The 16,919-nt window shown below is 43.0% G+C and overlaps 1 protein-coding gene across 1 annotated transcript in view; it reads right to left on the bottom strand.

The window, feature by feature from the left end:
- The window catches only part of Ercc6 (ERCC excision repair 6, chromatin remodeling factor), an 84,626-nt gene that overhangs the window by 44,247 nt on the left and 23,460 nt on the right, over positions 1–16,919 (bottom strand). Inside the window, exons 6-7 of the mRNA XM_006976723.4 lie at positions 7,377–7,505; positions 1,764–1,922 (exon numbers count right to left, since the gene is read on the bottom strand). Of these exons, the coding sequence (XP_006976785.1) occupies positions 1,764–1,922; positions 7,377–7,505 (288 nt within the window). The remainder of the gene's footprint in view (positions 1–1,763; positions 1,923–7,376; positions 7,506–16,919) is intronic.

Below are 16,919 nucleotides of genomic sequence, written 5' to 3'. Positions count from 1 at the left end.
CCTCAAGAGCTGAGGAGACCACACCCACTGGGGACAGAAAAGGTCATTTTTAAATACTAAATGACAGACAGTCACAGATAGGAAAACCTCAGGTGCCCATTTTCAGCTGACTTTTTTCTTAGGCTAGAATATTTTCGTGTTTCCAGGCAAAATCTATCCTACATCTGAAGAAGTATTCTGATAGCTACAGAAATTCTCCTGCTTCAATACAGCTTCTCCATAACACCACCACAACGCTTGGTTTCTAAAATTCTTTTGAACATATTTCCTCCTCCTACAAGGGGCTTTCAAAAATATCTAGGGGTGAGAGATGGCTCAGTGGTTAAAAGCACACACTGCTTTTACAGAGGACCTGAGTTCTGTTCCCAGCACCCACTCACATGGCTCACAACCTATGACTCTAGCTCCAGTGGAGGCAACACACTCTTCTGGACTTCATAGGCACCTGCGGTCATATGCACATACCCCCAACACAACACATAGGGGCGCGCGCACGCGCGCGCGCGCGCGCGCACACACACACACACACACACACACACACACACACTAAATCTTTTCTTAAAAACTCTGAAAACTTGAAACACTCCTCACAAGTGTTGACCTGATAACTGACAAAGAGTGAAAGACTTCGAAGAAAGAGTGACAAATGCAGACAAAGCAGGATGTTTGCGAGCCTCAGCAGCAGCCTTCAGTCAGGAGCTTACGGTCCACACATGCTCCCTCCCTACCGCACATTTTTGTGTCAGTTCCTTAGAATGTGGGCAGTCATGTTCTGCAGTTGACTTTGAACACATCAACACTATTTCAAAGACATCTCCAAACTGTATACAATGGGTGCCTCAAATCATAGGACACAGAACCACTTGGTAACTCCATCACTGCTATGCATTAGATAAACCTACTGAAAGGTAGGGAGCTCTTGGTTCACGTGTGTCCAAGATGGAACATCCTACGTAACTTATCTAGCAACATTTTTACCAATATAGATTTCCATGAAGCTAATTTACAATTTAAACAAGGCCATACTCACAACTCTTGACTACGAAGAACAAACATTTCATTGCTACCTCCAAACAGATTAAACATTTATTCTTTTAAAATACTAATACTTTAACAGTGTATTACAAAATGAGCAGAAAAAGACTAAAATTACTCCCTATGCTTTCAGGAAGTCACGATGGTGTTGACCTTGGGAGAGGACTAAGAAACTTCACTCCAAAAGAGTGAGTATGCCTCTAAAAGCTATCATGCACACAGACTCTAAAGGAACCATAGAGAACGGCTTCTTCAAAGCTCCAACTTTGCCCATGAGCAGACTCGTACTGACTGTAATGCTCACCTGGTCTTCTGCCAGAACAAATATTTTAATGTAAAATTTAATAAATGGGACTAAAGGTATTATGTCTAATTTAAAATTCCATATTGTGTAAACTATTGATATTAACATAATTGAGTTTGTAAACAATCCATTTGCAAGAGCTAACCTTAGACATCGTATTGACCCAAAATATCTAGTGGGGCCCATCTGCAAAATGAAGCATCAACGCCTGGAATTCATTACAAGTGTTACATGTTTAATTTCTCCTGCCCTACAGCTCCATTGTCTCGTAAAATTTTTCCTTTGATGTCCCCCACTAAAAGAATTAAAGGAATATTGTAATTGAAATGTCATCAATAATTCACAAGACCCTCCTCCACAGCAATACATCTGATGAAATATTAATTGAGCGCCACAGACTGACAGTCTGCAGAGGAGCACTTGCCTGTAATTTGAACCGCGAGTCCTGATCTTGCTGTAGCTCAGACCTGCCAAGAAGGCAATTATCTGGATGGTCTTGCCCAATCCCATTTCATCTCCCAGAATTCCTCCTGCCTGCTGGCAGTGCAATTCCCACAGCCACCTAACACCTGTCTGCTGATACCTACAACAAACACAAGAAAAGAGAAAACAGCAAATGGTGGGTGATACAGAGTGTAACAGAAAGTACTCATGAATTAATCATTTGGTTAGGTTCTAGTACCAGTCAGAGAAACATGCTGGATGCGTGTTTTATATGATTATTATATTTATAAGGTCATACATTTTTGATCAGTTAGGCATAAAAAAAATCGTAATTTTTTGTTATAGAATGTTAACACATTTGTAATTAAACTGATAGATGGGATAATTAAGGACTATTTTATTTCTTTTACAACATTAGATATAGCTTGATAAACAAGCATAAACTTACTAGCTTTAATTCACTTTCTGTAAAATAAGAATCTCAAATATTCTAAGTATATAAAGTTCCCTAAGTTTTTCTACAAAACAGAAGTGATACTTTCATCTAAATAGCATCAAAAAAACAGGGCAGAGAACACCACAATTTATAGCTTACACAGTTGTAAAGTCACTTTGTAGACATATTATCTTTTTATAGGGAAAATTAAATTAAATTTTAAGGCCATAAACAAGTATGAGTAATAGGGCTGTTCTTAAAATTAGTGTGACTCACAGATGTAAAAAATAACTGTTTATAAAAGCCAAACAATGTAAGAGGTCTTTTAATGTTTTAAAGCACAAATTAATTCAAGGATTTTATCAAAGATAACAAGATCGGGGCTATTAGAATTTTAAATAAGGAATGCAAAAAAGAAAAAAGAAATATCTCCCTCACCTATCTCTCTCTCTCAAAAAAAGGAAAATATGCAGCTGGTATTTTCCTTTCTTCACCAATCACTCTATCAATCTCTAAGGGTTTTTGTTTGTTTGTTTGTAAAGTAATAAAGCAAAAATATTTTCAGTAGTCAATAACGAGCTGATACCATGGACTGGAATGAAGATTATATGCCAAAGTAAATGACTTAAAGGAAAACCCACCTGAAGGAAACACCATGGCCACAGGGCTACCCCAAGAGACAGGAGGGTTACTATTCCTGATTGACTGCCCCAGAATTCACTACTTGGTATCTGCTCTGCCTACTTAAAATCTTCTGAGACAAGTATGGTAGTGCCTATCCATAATCTCAGCATGTGGGAGGCTGAGGCAGGAGAATTCCAGGAGTTCTAGATGTGTTTTGAAAGAAGGAAAGGAGGAATCGAGGGGGTGGAGATGGGTGAGGACAGAGAGATGAGTCATCTCACTGTGGACCTCAGCTCCTGGTCTGTTATTAATGTCCTTTCAGTAGATGTGCCACAGTTAACTTACTCTCGGGATTCTGTAAGTCAACTTTAACAGTACGACTCCAGGTGGTAACATCCACTGCTCACAGGATAAGAAAAACTTTGGGATGTTTCCTGCTTATTAGTTTGGCTAATTATAATAAATACATTGAATACACACTTTGGATAAAAGGATTAAATATCAAAACCCAATGTGGTATGAAAATAAGATTGATTAATTTGAAGAGAAAGACAAGCTCTGTAAACGCATGGCATGCCCTAGAGAATAATGGCTCCCACTCAAGAGCCCTATTTGCAGGGAGGCTCTGGCCCAGGTAGACAGGCCTCCCAGTCAACCTGGACAGAGAGGGTTCATGGTATATTTTATAGGCAGGAAGTAAAGGCTCAGGAAAGGAGGACGTGAGAGGAGAGGAGGGGAGGAAGGAGGGGAGGGGAGGAAGGAGGGGAGGGGAGGGGAGGGAGGGGACAGGGGAAGGGGAGGGGGGAGGGGAGGGAGTGACACACAAACAAGAACACAAGCAAACTGGAAAGCCACAGTGTGCCTCCAAAGGATCCCACTTTGGAGATAATCCAGCACAGCGGCCCTGAACCAGGGATAACCCGCTCCCTGGGCATTTGGCAATGTCTACAGACCTTGTTTTTTCAAGTGGGAAAGAAGAACTAGGATCTAATAGGCCAAAGCCAGAGATGCTGTTCATTCTCTAATGCTGTGGTCAGTCACTACAGAAAACAATTTGGCCCAAAATGTCAAGTGCCAAAGCTGAGACAGCCCTGACTTGGAAGAAAATCTGGTGTCTGAACTGGCTCTACACACCTATAATCCCAACACACAAGAGGCTAAGGCAAGAGGTTTTCAAGCCACCCTGAGCTACATCCCTGTCTCCAAAGAATAAAAATTAAAAATAACGAAAATAAAACAAAACAGACTGGACTGTAGCTACCAGCCCTCTCCTGCCAAAGCAGAGAAGCCATGGAGCAGCTCCCAGCAGGCCCTGGACCTCCTAGTGACCACCCTGAAATCAATCCATCCAACACCGGGCCAACACTCCTTTTCCTTAGAGCCCATATTTAATTAAAATGGAAAAAATTTGGGAATCAGCAACTTGGGGTTTATGAAAGGAATACTTATCAGTTTGGGGTCTCTCAGAAAGAATCTGGAAGAGAACTGGACACTGGAGTCCACGTGACCCTGGATATCAGCAACAGTGGGCTACGTGTTTTGACATCTCCTACCCTAAAACTCCAAGGGTTCTCACAGGGTACAGAACCATACACTTAAAAAGGTGAGAAGTCCTACAGCGATCACACAAGGAGAAAGACTTATGAGGCAGCCCAAGGACTGGATCTCAACAGCAAAGACTGTACAAAGGCTGGGCAAGGCAGCTGGCTCTCGCCACCCAACCACAACGGGCCCTCAGACTTCAGCTGAAAACAGGTAACGGAGGAGCACCGAGCACCCAGCACCCTGGTCAGCAGGGAACGACAGGCCTGGGCTCTGGCTCCCCCGAACTAGTACATGCCCTGGGTTTTACTGCTTTCCACTCTGGAGAGTAAACACTACAAACAACTCCACAGTTCAGGTGAAAACGGGATGCAGAGTCCAGTGTTTCAATCTTTGAGAGGCATATAAAGTTTACTCTTTAGAAAGTGAAGTAGTCTTTTAAGTTGCTGGACAACAGTAAGGAAATTACTAAACTCTCATCCCCGTGGGACAAAGCATCAGAAAATAACCACAGATAATGGTGGATCTTGGCATTGTCACACTTACCCAAGACTGCATTTACTAGTTTGGTGGAAGGTAAGGTCAAAACAAATGGAAGTTTGTCGTGAGGCTGTTAAATTATACAGACGGATACATTTGCTGGGCAAACTTTCAAAACTGAAATTTAGAAGTTAAACATTATCTTGCAGAAAATAGCACTTAAATGGAAAACGGTGCCTCCTGACTCCCTGGGGTACAACTACACCCCATTAATTCAGTTCCACTGAGTGTAGTAAATAGAATAAAAATATATTCACAACTCAAAAGTAAACTGGCTTGGGTAAAGTTTCCCCATTAGAAATGGTAGCGATGTGAGGCTGGAGAGCGGCTCAGCAGTGAGGAGCACCTGCTGCTCTGCGGAGGACCTGGGTTCGGTTTCCAGCACCGACACAGCAGCTCACCACCGGCTGGAATGCCAGTTCCAGTGCACCTGGCGCCCTCCTCTGGCCTCTGGGGGCACTAATGCACATGACACACATACATGTATGTAGGCAAAATATCCATACACGTAAAATAAACTTTTTAAAAACAGGGATTCTCTTAGTTCTCCTTTTTCTGACAAAAGAAGATATGAAATCTAATAACATTTGTAAAGTATTTTAAATTATTTTTGTAGATTTAAAACAGAATACTTTCCAGAAAGGTGTAATTAAGGCAAACTTAAAACACTAACAAGCATGGATTTTTATCAACTCTAGTGAAGTTACGAGCCAACACAGTGACTCTTACATCCACTCAATAAAGCAGTTTGGTTCTGTGACCTGTGAGACGTCTTTGTTACAAGATCTGACTTATACAAAACTGAGCATCCAGCCTGACTCCCGAGGACATTTACTAGATCACTCACTGAACACACAGAAGAGGCCTGTCCTTGTTATATCAGCCTAACCTATAATCTGGGTATTACTTTTTGCTAGTGCAACATGGACACTATTTTACTTGTTCCTTAATAAACAATTACTTCAGAGAAAATAAAAAGAGTTGCCAATAAATGTCATGTTTATTTTTCTTTCTCCAGTTAATTTTCATTGGGGAGTAGCAATAAACAAACTATTTGCCTTTCTGGGCTATGAACTGACTTCTCTGCAGAAACGATCAGAGATGGAGGTTTTGCCTTCTATGTGGTTCTTCCTCTAATCTAGTCAGGCCACCCAGCCACGTCAGCTCAGTTCGGATATGTTTTACTGTGTTTAATGGAATAAAATAACTACTCTTAATTCCCCCACCCAAATGTCTTCCAATGCAAAGAGAAATTAAAATTATAACATAAAACTATAATATGGGGGGGGGGGTGAGTGGTAGAGCACTTCTTGCCCACTATGAGCAAAACCCTGGATTCCACCTCCCTGGCACAATAATGAAATAAATAAAGATTATTTGTAGGTCTTGATCTTGCCTGGTAATGTCACTCAGTAGTACAGTGCTTGTCATGTACATATACATACACACGCCACACACACAGAAGAAAGCTCTTTGAGAGGAAACAGGAAGAGCATGCTATTTTTAAGTGATAACTTCCCTAAGTTAAGGGCATGGCTGGCAGCTGAATCTATAAAGGACATTAAGCTTTGTCATCTCATAGAAAGAAGTTTGCATCCTGCTCTATGAGCTGATGGTGGGAAAGGAAAGAAGCTATTTGGTGGCTCAACTTCCTCACACCTCTAAGGAAATTTTCCTAAAGCATCTTGTTAAGTAGATCGGCCAGAGGAGACTGAAAATGCCCCTCAGCATTTACATCCACCATAGGAGTCCTGCCCAGCCACACAGACCAAGCATAATCTATCATGCAGCATCCAGTAGTCACGGCACTTGGCCATTTACACACAGAACTTAAATCAGCTTCCAAGAGCAACTTAAAACTCGAGGTGTTGTCTATGTCTTATCTTTTGACATTATGCAGAAAGACATCCACATAAAATATTTAGATGCACATTTGGTCAGCTCAAAAATATTATACCCGTAGGTATGATATGAGATCCTCAGAAAACAATCAATAATTTTTATTTCCAAACAGAGGTGAAAACGAAAAGCAAAAATCCTCCCCAAGGTTTGATTTTAATATATAGAACTCCTCTTGTGATTTTAATATAAAAGTCTTCTTAAATAAATTAATCTAATTTTTAAAATGAGAGGTTTGATGCCTTAAAATTACTAAGAGTAAAAACATAATTTGGTGCAGAGGCTTTTGAATGTGTTGCGTTTAGCCTGCTGAGACAAGTCCACACAGATTCATCAGTTTACAAACATACCCAATGCGCACCTTAGTCAATTTATTATCATCTAATTTTAATGAACAGCATGTGGCTAAAATTTCATTTGACAGTGTCTGGATTTGCAATAAATTGCTGCAAGTACCTTAAGGGCCCACAGGTAACTACTGTGTAATTTCTAAATGTTAATTTGTACACAATGGCTCAGTGACAGACAGAGGACAGCACAAATGGCACATACTTAAAGAGCTTTTTGAACAGAAAACCTGGCACTTTGAAACCCTCATCGAATTCGGCATCGCTCTCCTCAGAATCCTCTTCAAGCTTCAGGCGTTTCTCTTTGTCCTGCAGCCTCAGTTTATTCCATCTCCTACAGTGAAAAAGAAATCACATTTCCATTATCTTGACTGTAAGGTAGATTAAAATAGACAGCTCTAGATTACGCACTGGGAAGGAATGGGCAAATCAGGGTGGCCTCTCCGGCCTCCGCGGCCATCACTACCCAACACGAACCATCCAGGAAAACCGACTCTCCTTCCTGTCTCCTCAAGTCAGTTCTTACCAGAATGATTACAGCTCCTCTAGAAAGATCCCTGTATCTCTCATTTCATTATCAAAAACCACTTACTCCTCTTCAGCATACCCTACGGGGAGACTTCTCTACTAGCTTCTAAGATCCATGACCTTCGCCCTAGAACACTCAGGAAATTTTCAATATAAATGAGTATTTCCAAATGGTAATACAGTTTAACAAGAGCATATTTTATTTAGAACTAGTATTTCTCTGCTAAAAATAATAGTCACAGGATAAAAACATACTATTTTGAAAAGAAAATAAACTTTCGTTCAAAATTGCTGTATCTGGTATTTTTTCTAGTTACTCAACTGAAGAAGATCAAAGGTGCCATTATACTGACAATCATACCACTCAGAATGTGTTAATCAGATCAGTTTTTAAAAAGATGAACATCTGTATTTCAGAAGCATGATGCCATGTCTGTGCAAGCTATAAAGGTCCTGCAACACACCACAGCTCTTTACAGAGGTTGCGGCCATTAACTAGGCTAATTGTACATTCCCATAACCAGAATGAACTCTGATGTTGTGAGCAAAAAGAAAAACAATTTAAAAAAAAGTAAGTAACTGTAAATAACCTTGGGTTCCATTATTTTTTAAAAGCGTGACTTTCTTAGCATGCACACAGCTGGCACTCTGTCACAGCGCGGCAGACATGGAATGCAGCGTGGGCTGATCAACGCCTGGAACTGCATCTAACTTCCACGGCCTATGCAAGAGGAGCGGAGACCGTCTGAGGGAAGGAAGGCAAAGAGAATGTGAGCGGCTAATCACAAAAGCTGCACAGAGGCCAGGCCGGAGTGGTGGGCAACCCACCCAGGAAGCTGCTAGCAGATGGTAAAGCACATCCTTCAAAACTTCAGCTCTTCAAAGTAACTAATATTTGTGCTCAGTAAGAAAGCGCTAGATGGGGGGCTGGAGAGATGGCTCAGAGGTTAAGAGCACTGACTGCTCTTCCAGAGGTCCTGAGTTCAATTCCCAGCACCCACATGGTGGCTCAAAACCACCTGTAATGAGATCTGGTGCCCTCTTCTGTGTATGTAATAAGTAAATAAATAAATCTTTAAAAAAAAAAAAAAAAGCGCTAGATGGTGATGTGGAATTGTTCTCTGCAGTGAGCACTTAGCAAAAAGAACAACAAAGTCCTGTCAGCAGTTTCCAGGGAAGAGCAGCCAACAGAAGAGGCACTATCCAGCCAAGCCCAGAGAAACAGCTGTCACACACCTACGCACAACTGTGGTCCTTCTTTACATAAACACTTCCAAAGACCTGCTCTTCTTCGCCTGTATTACTTTTCTTCCCTAAGAATCACTTCCATGCAACTGACCCAGTGAGTTCTCTAGGTGGCCACACAGTCTGCTCTTCTCCATGTTTGTGTCATGTACAACTTTAGGTTAGTGCCATGGTGTACTGCGGTGGCTCTCAACAGGGACAACTGTGTCCCTCCCCCCACCCAGGGCAATCTGACAATACCTAGAGACACAGCTGGTCATTATCCAGACCTCTTGCTGGCCTCCTGCAAGGGGGTCCATGCTGCTAGCCAGGCTAGCACGTGTCCTCCTCAGGAGTACCGTGACTATTCTTGCCTATCATGAAGGTGACTGGGGTCCAAGTCTCAGAGGAGGAGACTACAGACAAGTCAAGCCATGATGGTAGACTCAGGACAGGACAATCCTCCAGTAAAAATGTTAGCTCATGAGCAGGGATGTCCAGAGAACATGCTGGAGAGATGTAGTCATTCTCCTGATGCACAGCCAGTTTCAGGTAATGAGATAATCCCAGGCATCAAACATCTATAAAGATGCCTCTACTCAGCAAACTCTGTGGGCAAGGTGACACTCCAAGAGCCACCAAAGCTACCACCGCACTCGAGGAGACTTCATCTAGCATTGTTCTTCAATAACTTGGCAAGGAGGGAAATAGAAATCCCAGAGGTCCTGGCTTGAGCATTTGGCACAACAAGATGAACACCGGCTTTTCCGTATTACACAGTGCGTTTCCCTCACAGATGACAGCTCTTCCCTTCGACTCCACCACTCGATGTCTGTGGCTGTTACATTTCCCACCACATCATCCCGCACTGACAAGACTGCTTCTCCTCCTCCTGCCTTCCTCTCTCTGTCCTAAAATATACAGGCATCATGTTGCCACAGAACTCGGCACCTAGGAAACCACAGAAGCCACCACAGAAATGATTACATCCCAGAGCTTTCCGCTTCATAAAGAAAGATGAAAGCCCTTAACGCTCATTCAGTTTGGCCAAAGAATGAGTAAAGGTGGTGGGGATAATAAATCATTACGGTCAACAAGCACCTGAACCACTGTGAAGACAAATAGCCCGAGAAGAATCTAAAAGACAGAAAATATGACCTCATGCACGTGTGGCTCAGGCTACAGACAGCAATACCTCCTTGTGCGGCTTGGGGATCACCACCTGAGGAGTACCCACAAGGACAGGGCACACCCAGGAAAGGTAGGAGAGCTGAAGCCACCTAGAGATAGAAACAAAGATGCTGCGTAGTGACAGGGTGCTTGTCTGACATGGCGTGGGGGTTCGCCAAGTTCCACAGCAGTTCTTCAAAAAAAAAAAAAAAAAAAAAAAAAAAAAGAGAGAGAGAGAAAGCAGCATAGCTTTCCATGTGTGGTGCTGCCCAGAGCCTTCCCTTATTCTGCATGTGGACATGTAAGTGTCGATACACATGCGCTGTGGTGTGCGAGCAGGGGTCGGATGACAACTTTCACTAGTGGGCTCTCTCCTTCCGCTTCTCTGTAGGATCAAACACAGCCGGTCAGGCTGCTGCAAGCACTTCTACTTCCTAAGCCACGCCACCAGCCCAAGAATCGTCTGAAGGGGGCCCTTCTTAGCATGACCTCTAGAATCCCGCTTGTTCTGCAGCCTGGCAGGCTGAGCAATCTGTCTGGCCAGCAAATGTGAAGGGGCTAACTGTGCTATGAATATCCTGCGTGGGGACAGAAGCCCAGACCCCACAGTCTGGGTACAGACTGGCTAGAAGCAAACCCTGCTGCATTTATTAGCCACATCAGTCACCTTTCTGTCACTGTGTGAAAAAACAAAACAAACAAACAAACAAACAAACAGAAAATCAATGTAGAAGAGGGAGACTTATTTCAATTCATGGTCATGTAGCTCCAATGTTTCTGGGAAAGGCATGGCGGCAGGGAGCATGAGGTGAGGCAAAGTTACTCATCTCATAGTGAAGGCAGCCAGGAAGCAGAGAAAAGACAGGGAGGAAGTGGGAGCAAGGTATAGCTTATTCCCTTCAACTAGGCCTCACCTCCTAGGTTCCTCTCAATAACCCATCAAATCATGACCATCAATAGGTGAATGTATGGGTGAGGCCAGAGCTACCCCAAAACCCCACCTCTGAGCATTGCTATAGACATCAAGCTTCTCAATGCATGAACTTCCGGAGAGCAATCCAGATCCAACCATGACAGGCACCCTTAACCCTCAACAAGAAACTTAACCTTGCAACTAAGTGTCCCCAAAGAGCCTTAGAAAGAAGTGACGTCTGCTTCACTGGGCTGTGTGAAGGACTGACTGAGGGTGCCACATGCAAAGCAGTCCACACACGAGTGAGAATCTATGTTCTTAACTAAAACAGAATTGTATATCATCATGCATGCTTGTTGAAATCACCACACTCACTCTGTGACGGGAACTACCACTAGTTCGAGAAGAAGCAGAAGCAATATGCACTTCCACACAATCTATATGCAGTAATACAATGCAATCATATGCAGTAATACAATGCAATCATATGCAGTAATACAATAGCCCTCAACAGTTTCACAGAACTATGAGAAGGAATGTACATCAGCGAAAACTATGACAGTTGATCAAATGGGTGTACAGCTAATTATTATCAATGGTGTGACCAAGGAAGAACACCTATCCTTCAGATACCTAAACTAAATTTTTTTGCCACGGACTAGGGATGTAGCTCAGAGGCAAAGCACATTCTTAGAATGCCAAGGCTCTCAATTCAATCTCCAGCACCCAAACAGAAATAAAAACTTGACCATCAATTTGTATACTGTCTGAATTACGGCTGACTTTTATCTGACAGTAACAAAAGGCACATGCAGTAGTACTAAAAACTGGCAATAAATGGTCCATATCTACGTTTTTCAGAAAAGAATAACTTTTTCATGTTCTCCATTCTCTCATTTAAAAAAATCCACACATGTAATAGTCACAGCTGCAGCCACATAAAGCTAAAGTGCCTGGTGTTCCCTGGCAGAGCTTCTAACTCCTCACACAACTGCCATGTTCAGCCCACTGCCGACTCCACTGGCAGCCACTTAGAGGGGAAGCCAGTGACAAACATAAACTTAAATTCTCATCAGATGCAGGCACAGAAAACACTCCTTGGCTTCCCTGCATGCCTGCAGGAACGAGCCCTGGCCCAGGCTCTGGGGCCTGGGGCTGATGCTGCAATAATGTCTGTGAGAAGCAACCCGGACCCAGAATAACCGGCTGAACTACACCAAGGCTCAAAGAAGCTACCGGGTGTTTTGTCAATGGAACCCTAAGAAGGTCCCTGCAAGCTAAATGCCACCATTTACTGTTTGTTTGTTTGTTTGTTTGTTTGTTTGTTTGTTTTAGCATGCCTAGCATTCCAAGGACAGTCAAATGATGGAAGTGGAAAACACAGCTGGCTACATTCGGCCATGCCTTATCTGTGGCCTCAGTCTCTCCAACTGAACATCCGGTGCCCAGCCTCTGGCCTCCAACACGCACATCTTCACGCTTGGCAGACCCTTCAGATACCATGCTCCCTTTCCTTAGAGGAGGCTTTTCCTGACCAAGTAGTTAGACGTCCTGTCCACCAACATCCTAGGCTCCCCAGGAGTCTCATCCACAGTGCCCACAGCGTGAAATCCAGCATAGAGCGAAACCCTGCTCTGCCTCCCGGTTCAGGTGGTAACCATCAGAGGACAGACTGGCCTAGAGCTCACAGCAGACACTCAATAAATGCTGAGCAGTGAATAACGCTCAGAATTGGGCTCAGGATAAGAAAGACAGAGGCAGAGAAGCCTGATTTGAAAATTATCTAAGTGGGCCATCCAGAAATGTTTCTAGAAACTTCCTGTTCGACCTCCTTTAGAGACTTTCTTAATCTTACCCACCTTACTCTAAGGCCCTATATTATACTTACTTTGCCTACTAGAGAAGCATGATTAGAGTCTGGGACTACGACTGCTCCATGGAAGAGGGCAGCTAGCTACAGTGTCAGAGAAATTCTTAACTTAGAATCTTAGAAGACTAATAATTTAAAGAGGTAAAGGGGAGCTCATTACTTTCAACGATTAAAAACAAAATACATAAAACAAATTTTCTTTTCTTTCTTTCTTTTTTTTTTTTTTTTTTTGGTTTTTTTAGACAGGGTTTCTCTGTGTAGTTTTGGTGCCTGTCCTGGATCTCGCTCTGTAGACGAGGCTGGCCTCGAACTCACAGAGATTCACCTGGCTCTGCCTCCCAAGTGCTAGGATTAAAGGTGTGCGCCACCACCGCCCAGCTTAAAAATTTATTTTCAAAATTGAGCTCAATTTTTGGAATCTCCAATGGGTCCACTTGTAATATAACTGGTTTCTGTACCCCAGACAGTAGAAGAATCAGGGAACACAATTTTGGTTCCAAGTTTGTCACCTGAAAAGGATAAGTAAAATATTCCTCTACTTTGAAAAGAATTCTTGGGATAGGAATCGAGTTGCTAGCTCTAACCTATATTTATACGAGCAGGAAGGGAATGATGCTTCTGATGAACTCATCCTCATGTTTTCCTTTATGCTGTTCTTGTAACAGGTACTGCTGCAGCAACGCGAACAATGTGGGTATTGTATTCTCTTGGGGTGGTCCTACTTCCTGTAACCCCGTCAGACTCCAGTGGTGGCCACTAGAGTAGAACCCACTGAGATGAGCTCTGAGAAAAGAAAACCTGACACAGACAGCAAGCTGTTTTAGAGGCCTTTAACTGGGAAGGAGAGGCCTGCATTCCAGAAAATATCATTCCCCACTGCTGCATCTTATCCTTGACCAATGAGCCAAACAGTGGTCTGTTACAAAGACTAAATGAGATAGGATCTGTACAAAATATCAAGGAAACCACATACATAGTAGGTATCTGATAATTCTACTCTGTAATCTTTACAAAAGATATAAACTCAAGGGCTAGAGAGATGTCTCAGCAGTTAAGAGCACTTCTTGCTCTTGCAGGAGATCTGGGTTCAGTTCCCAGCACCCACATGGTAGATCACAATCATCTCTAACTCCAGCTCCAGGGGATGGAGCCTTCTTCTGAACTCCATGAGCATCAAGCACATATGTGGTACACATTCATTTATTCGGCCAAACAAAACAAATCTTTTTTAAAGTTTTTAATTTTTTTAAGCCTTTATTTATTTATTTACCTTTATTTTCTTTTATGTGTCTGGGTATTTTGCCTACAGTATCTGTCTGTGCACCACTTGCAGGCCTCATGCCCACAGAGCCACAGAAGGGTGTCCTGCTGGGAACTGAATCCAGTCCTCTGGAGGAGCAGCTCTGCTCTTCTGCTAAGCCATCTCTCCAGTTTGCTTTTAATTTAAAAACAAACAGGAAAATCAAGAAACTTTAGTTAACTGCAGTTTAAACATGAACAACAAATAAATATCAAAACATCTATTGCAGCTGGGATCACAGTACAGATCCCTAGTCCCAGCACTTAGGAGTTAGAGTAGGAATAATCAGGAGTTCAAGGTAGCCCCAAATATATAGTTTAGGGCCATTCTGGTCTACCTGAGCCTATCTCAAGCTCAAATGCACAGTGTTTGAGAACGGTCACCTGTGCTGGAGAGATGGCTCAGAGGTTAAGAGCACTGGCTACTCTTCCAAAGGTCCTGAGTTCAATTCCCAGCAACCACATGGTGGCTCACAACCATCTCTAATGAGGTCTGGTGCCCTCTTCTGGCCTGCAGGCATACATGCAGGCACAATACTGCATACATAATAAATAAATCTTTGGGAAGAGAACGGTCACTCAAACGCACAGTGTTTGAGAAAGGTCGCCTCAAATGCACAGCATCTGTAGTAATGCGGTCACTGTTCTCTCAGAACATCTTTTCAAGGTCTCCTAGTTTGACAGAATCTTGCCCTCGGTGCTACATTCCCTACTTCAGTCTTGTCTCCTGCTGTCGTCTCTCCCGTGGGCAGGGCACTGCTCGGATCCCTGTTTTACGGGTGAAACCCAATCTCACGGCTACCAGTTGAGCCTGACACACTGACCTCATGACCTATGACTTCCAACTCGGATGTGGCAGCTGGCCAGCCTCGGACAAGTTTTCTGTGGGTAGTGGTGGGGTTCTTTTGTTTTTGTTTTGTTTTTTCTCCTGGGGGAGTACAGACAACTTTCAGGAGTTGGTTTCTCTGCCCACCTTGTTGGGGACTTGCTTGTGGTTCCCACCACTGTGCAGGAAGGGTACCCCAGGCTAGCCAGCCTGTGAGCTCCCAGCAAATTCTGTCTCTACCTCCTATTTCACTGAGGAGCACTAGATCCCAGATGTACAGCATCACATGCAGCTTTGGGCTGCAGGGAACTAAACTCAGGTCATCAGGCCTGTATGATAAGAACTTTTACCCATCTCCCCAGCCTCCTGGACAAATTTTGAGATTACACATACATTTTATATAAAGATTTACATATTTTTTTAAATATTTCTCTATTTCATTACAGCACTCTGAATGGGTTCCAAACTCCCAGACAAGGGTCACTGACGACCTCTGTAAGGAGGGTAAACCAATGCTCACATCTTCAATGTCTGTCCAAAGGTAAGCAGTGCTCAATGACCAGTTAGCTGTACAGACTTTGGGCCTAGTTAATCACTGTGTGATTTTTTTACAAAATTTTATAATAAAGTTTATTATAAAAAAAAAAATCAGTTCCGGGTGGTGGTGCACGCCTTTAATCCCAGCACTCAGGAGGCAGAGCCAGGTGGAGTTCTGTAAGTTCAAGGCCAGCCTGGTCTACAGAGCAAGACCCAGGACAGGCACCAAAACTACAGAGAAACCCTGTCTCAAAAAAAAACAAAAACCAAACAGATCAGCAATGCTACAGACTGCTTCTGTGCAGGAGCAGGACTCCGCCCCACTTATGAATACACAGGCAAAGTCACAGGCCACTGTCACCTGACACTACAGACCCTTCAACCTCACAGAAAAGCTGCCTGGCAGTTCTGACTACAGATGATCTGAGCTGAACCATCCCATGAGACACACTTAACACCAGACAAATCGATGGACACAACTGCCCACACCAACCCACTAACAGGACAAAGTATGCCTATTACCGGGAACTGGCAAACAGGAGGAGCCTGGGGCTGTACAGTCAAAACAGGAGCAGGCCCCTCCCACACTCCACTGCCCTGAGACAGCTGCAAGGATCCCTGGGCCCAAGACAATTTCAGACTGGAAGTGGGGAGAAAACACATACCATACAGTCAAATCACTGTTAATACTGTGAAATTTCAAACTCAAGATAATTCTCTACTCACTGCAATTTCCATGAAGGAAATTCTACAACAGTAGCACAATGGGGACAATCTGGGTATTTAATATAGTTTGCATTTGTGTGCTGCGATGGCTTTTCTGTTTCAGATAGCTAAGACTCCCTTGCAGATTAGCCTCATTTGTGAAACCGAGGGACTCGGTGTTTCACTTTTCTTATCTCCCTTTTTACAGTCTATCTGGGTAGACTTAATTGGTACATCTGAGCAGACGAAATGCCCTCAGTTAGGAGTCCAGACCTCACAGGGTAAATTAAGACTGATGCACACAATTACGCCCTGAGCCGAGAATGAAAGGTGTGCACAGAGCAGAAAGCGGAATTAGTCTTCATCTGTGTCTCGCTTTTGTCATTTCAAAGGCAGCATGCTCTCTAAGAAAACATGCCGGGGGCGGGAGGATCAACTTTCTTTTCTCTTTAAAACCTACATTCCTACAAAGAAAGTTAAACAAACAAACAAAACAAAAACAAAAACCAGCTTATTTCCTTGACAAAAAATTGAGCTCCTGGAAACACACAAAGAACAATCTTCAAATTGTTATATTTAGGTTTCTAGAACAAATGGAGATTAAACTTTAACCTTAGATTTCCAGAAATCAAATTTACTTGCACCTTTCTGCAAGTAAAACAACTGGATTTTGCTT

The sequence above is a fragment of the Peromyscus maniculatus genome, chromosome 9 (assembly GCF_049852395.1).
Source record: "Peromyscus maniculatus bairdii isolate BWxNUB_F1_BW_parent chromosome 9, HU_Pman_BW_mat_3.1, whole genome shotgun sequence".
In the NCBI taxonomy this organism is placed as follows: domain Eukaryota; kingdom Metazoa; phylum Chordata; class Mammalia; order Rodentia; family Cricetidae; genus Peromyscus; species Peromyscus maniculatus.
Note: the sequence above shows the minus strand (reverse complement) of the source record. Positions and strands in the feature narration are given on the sequence as shown.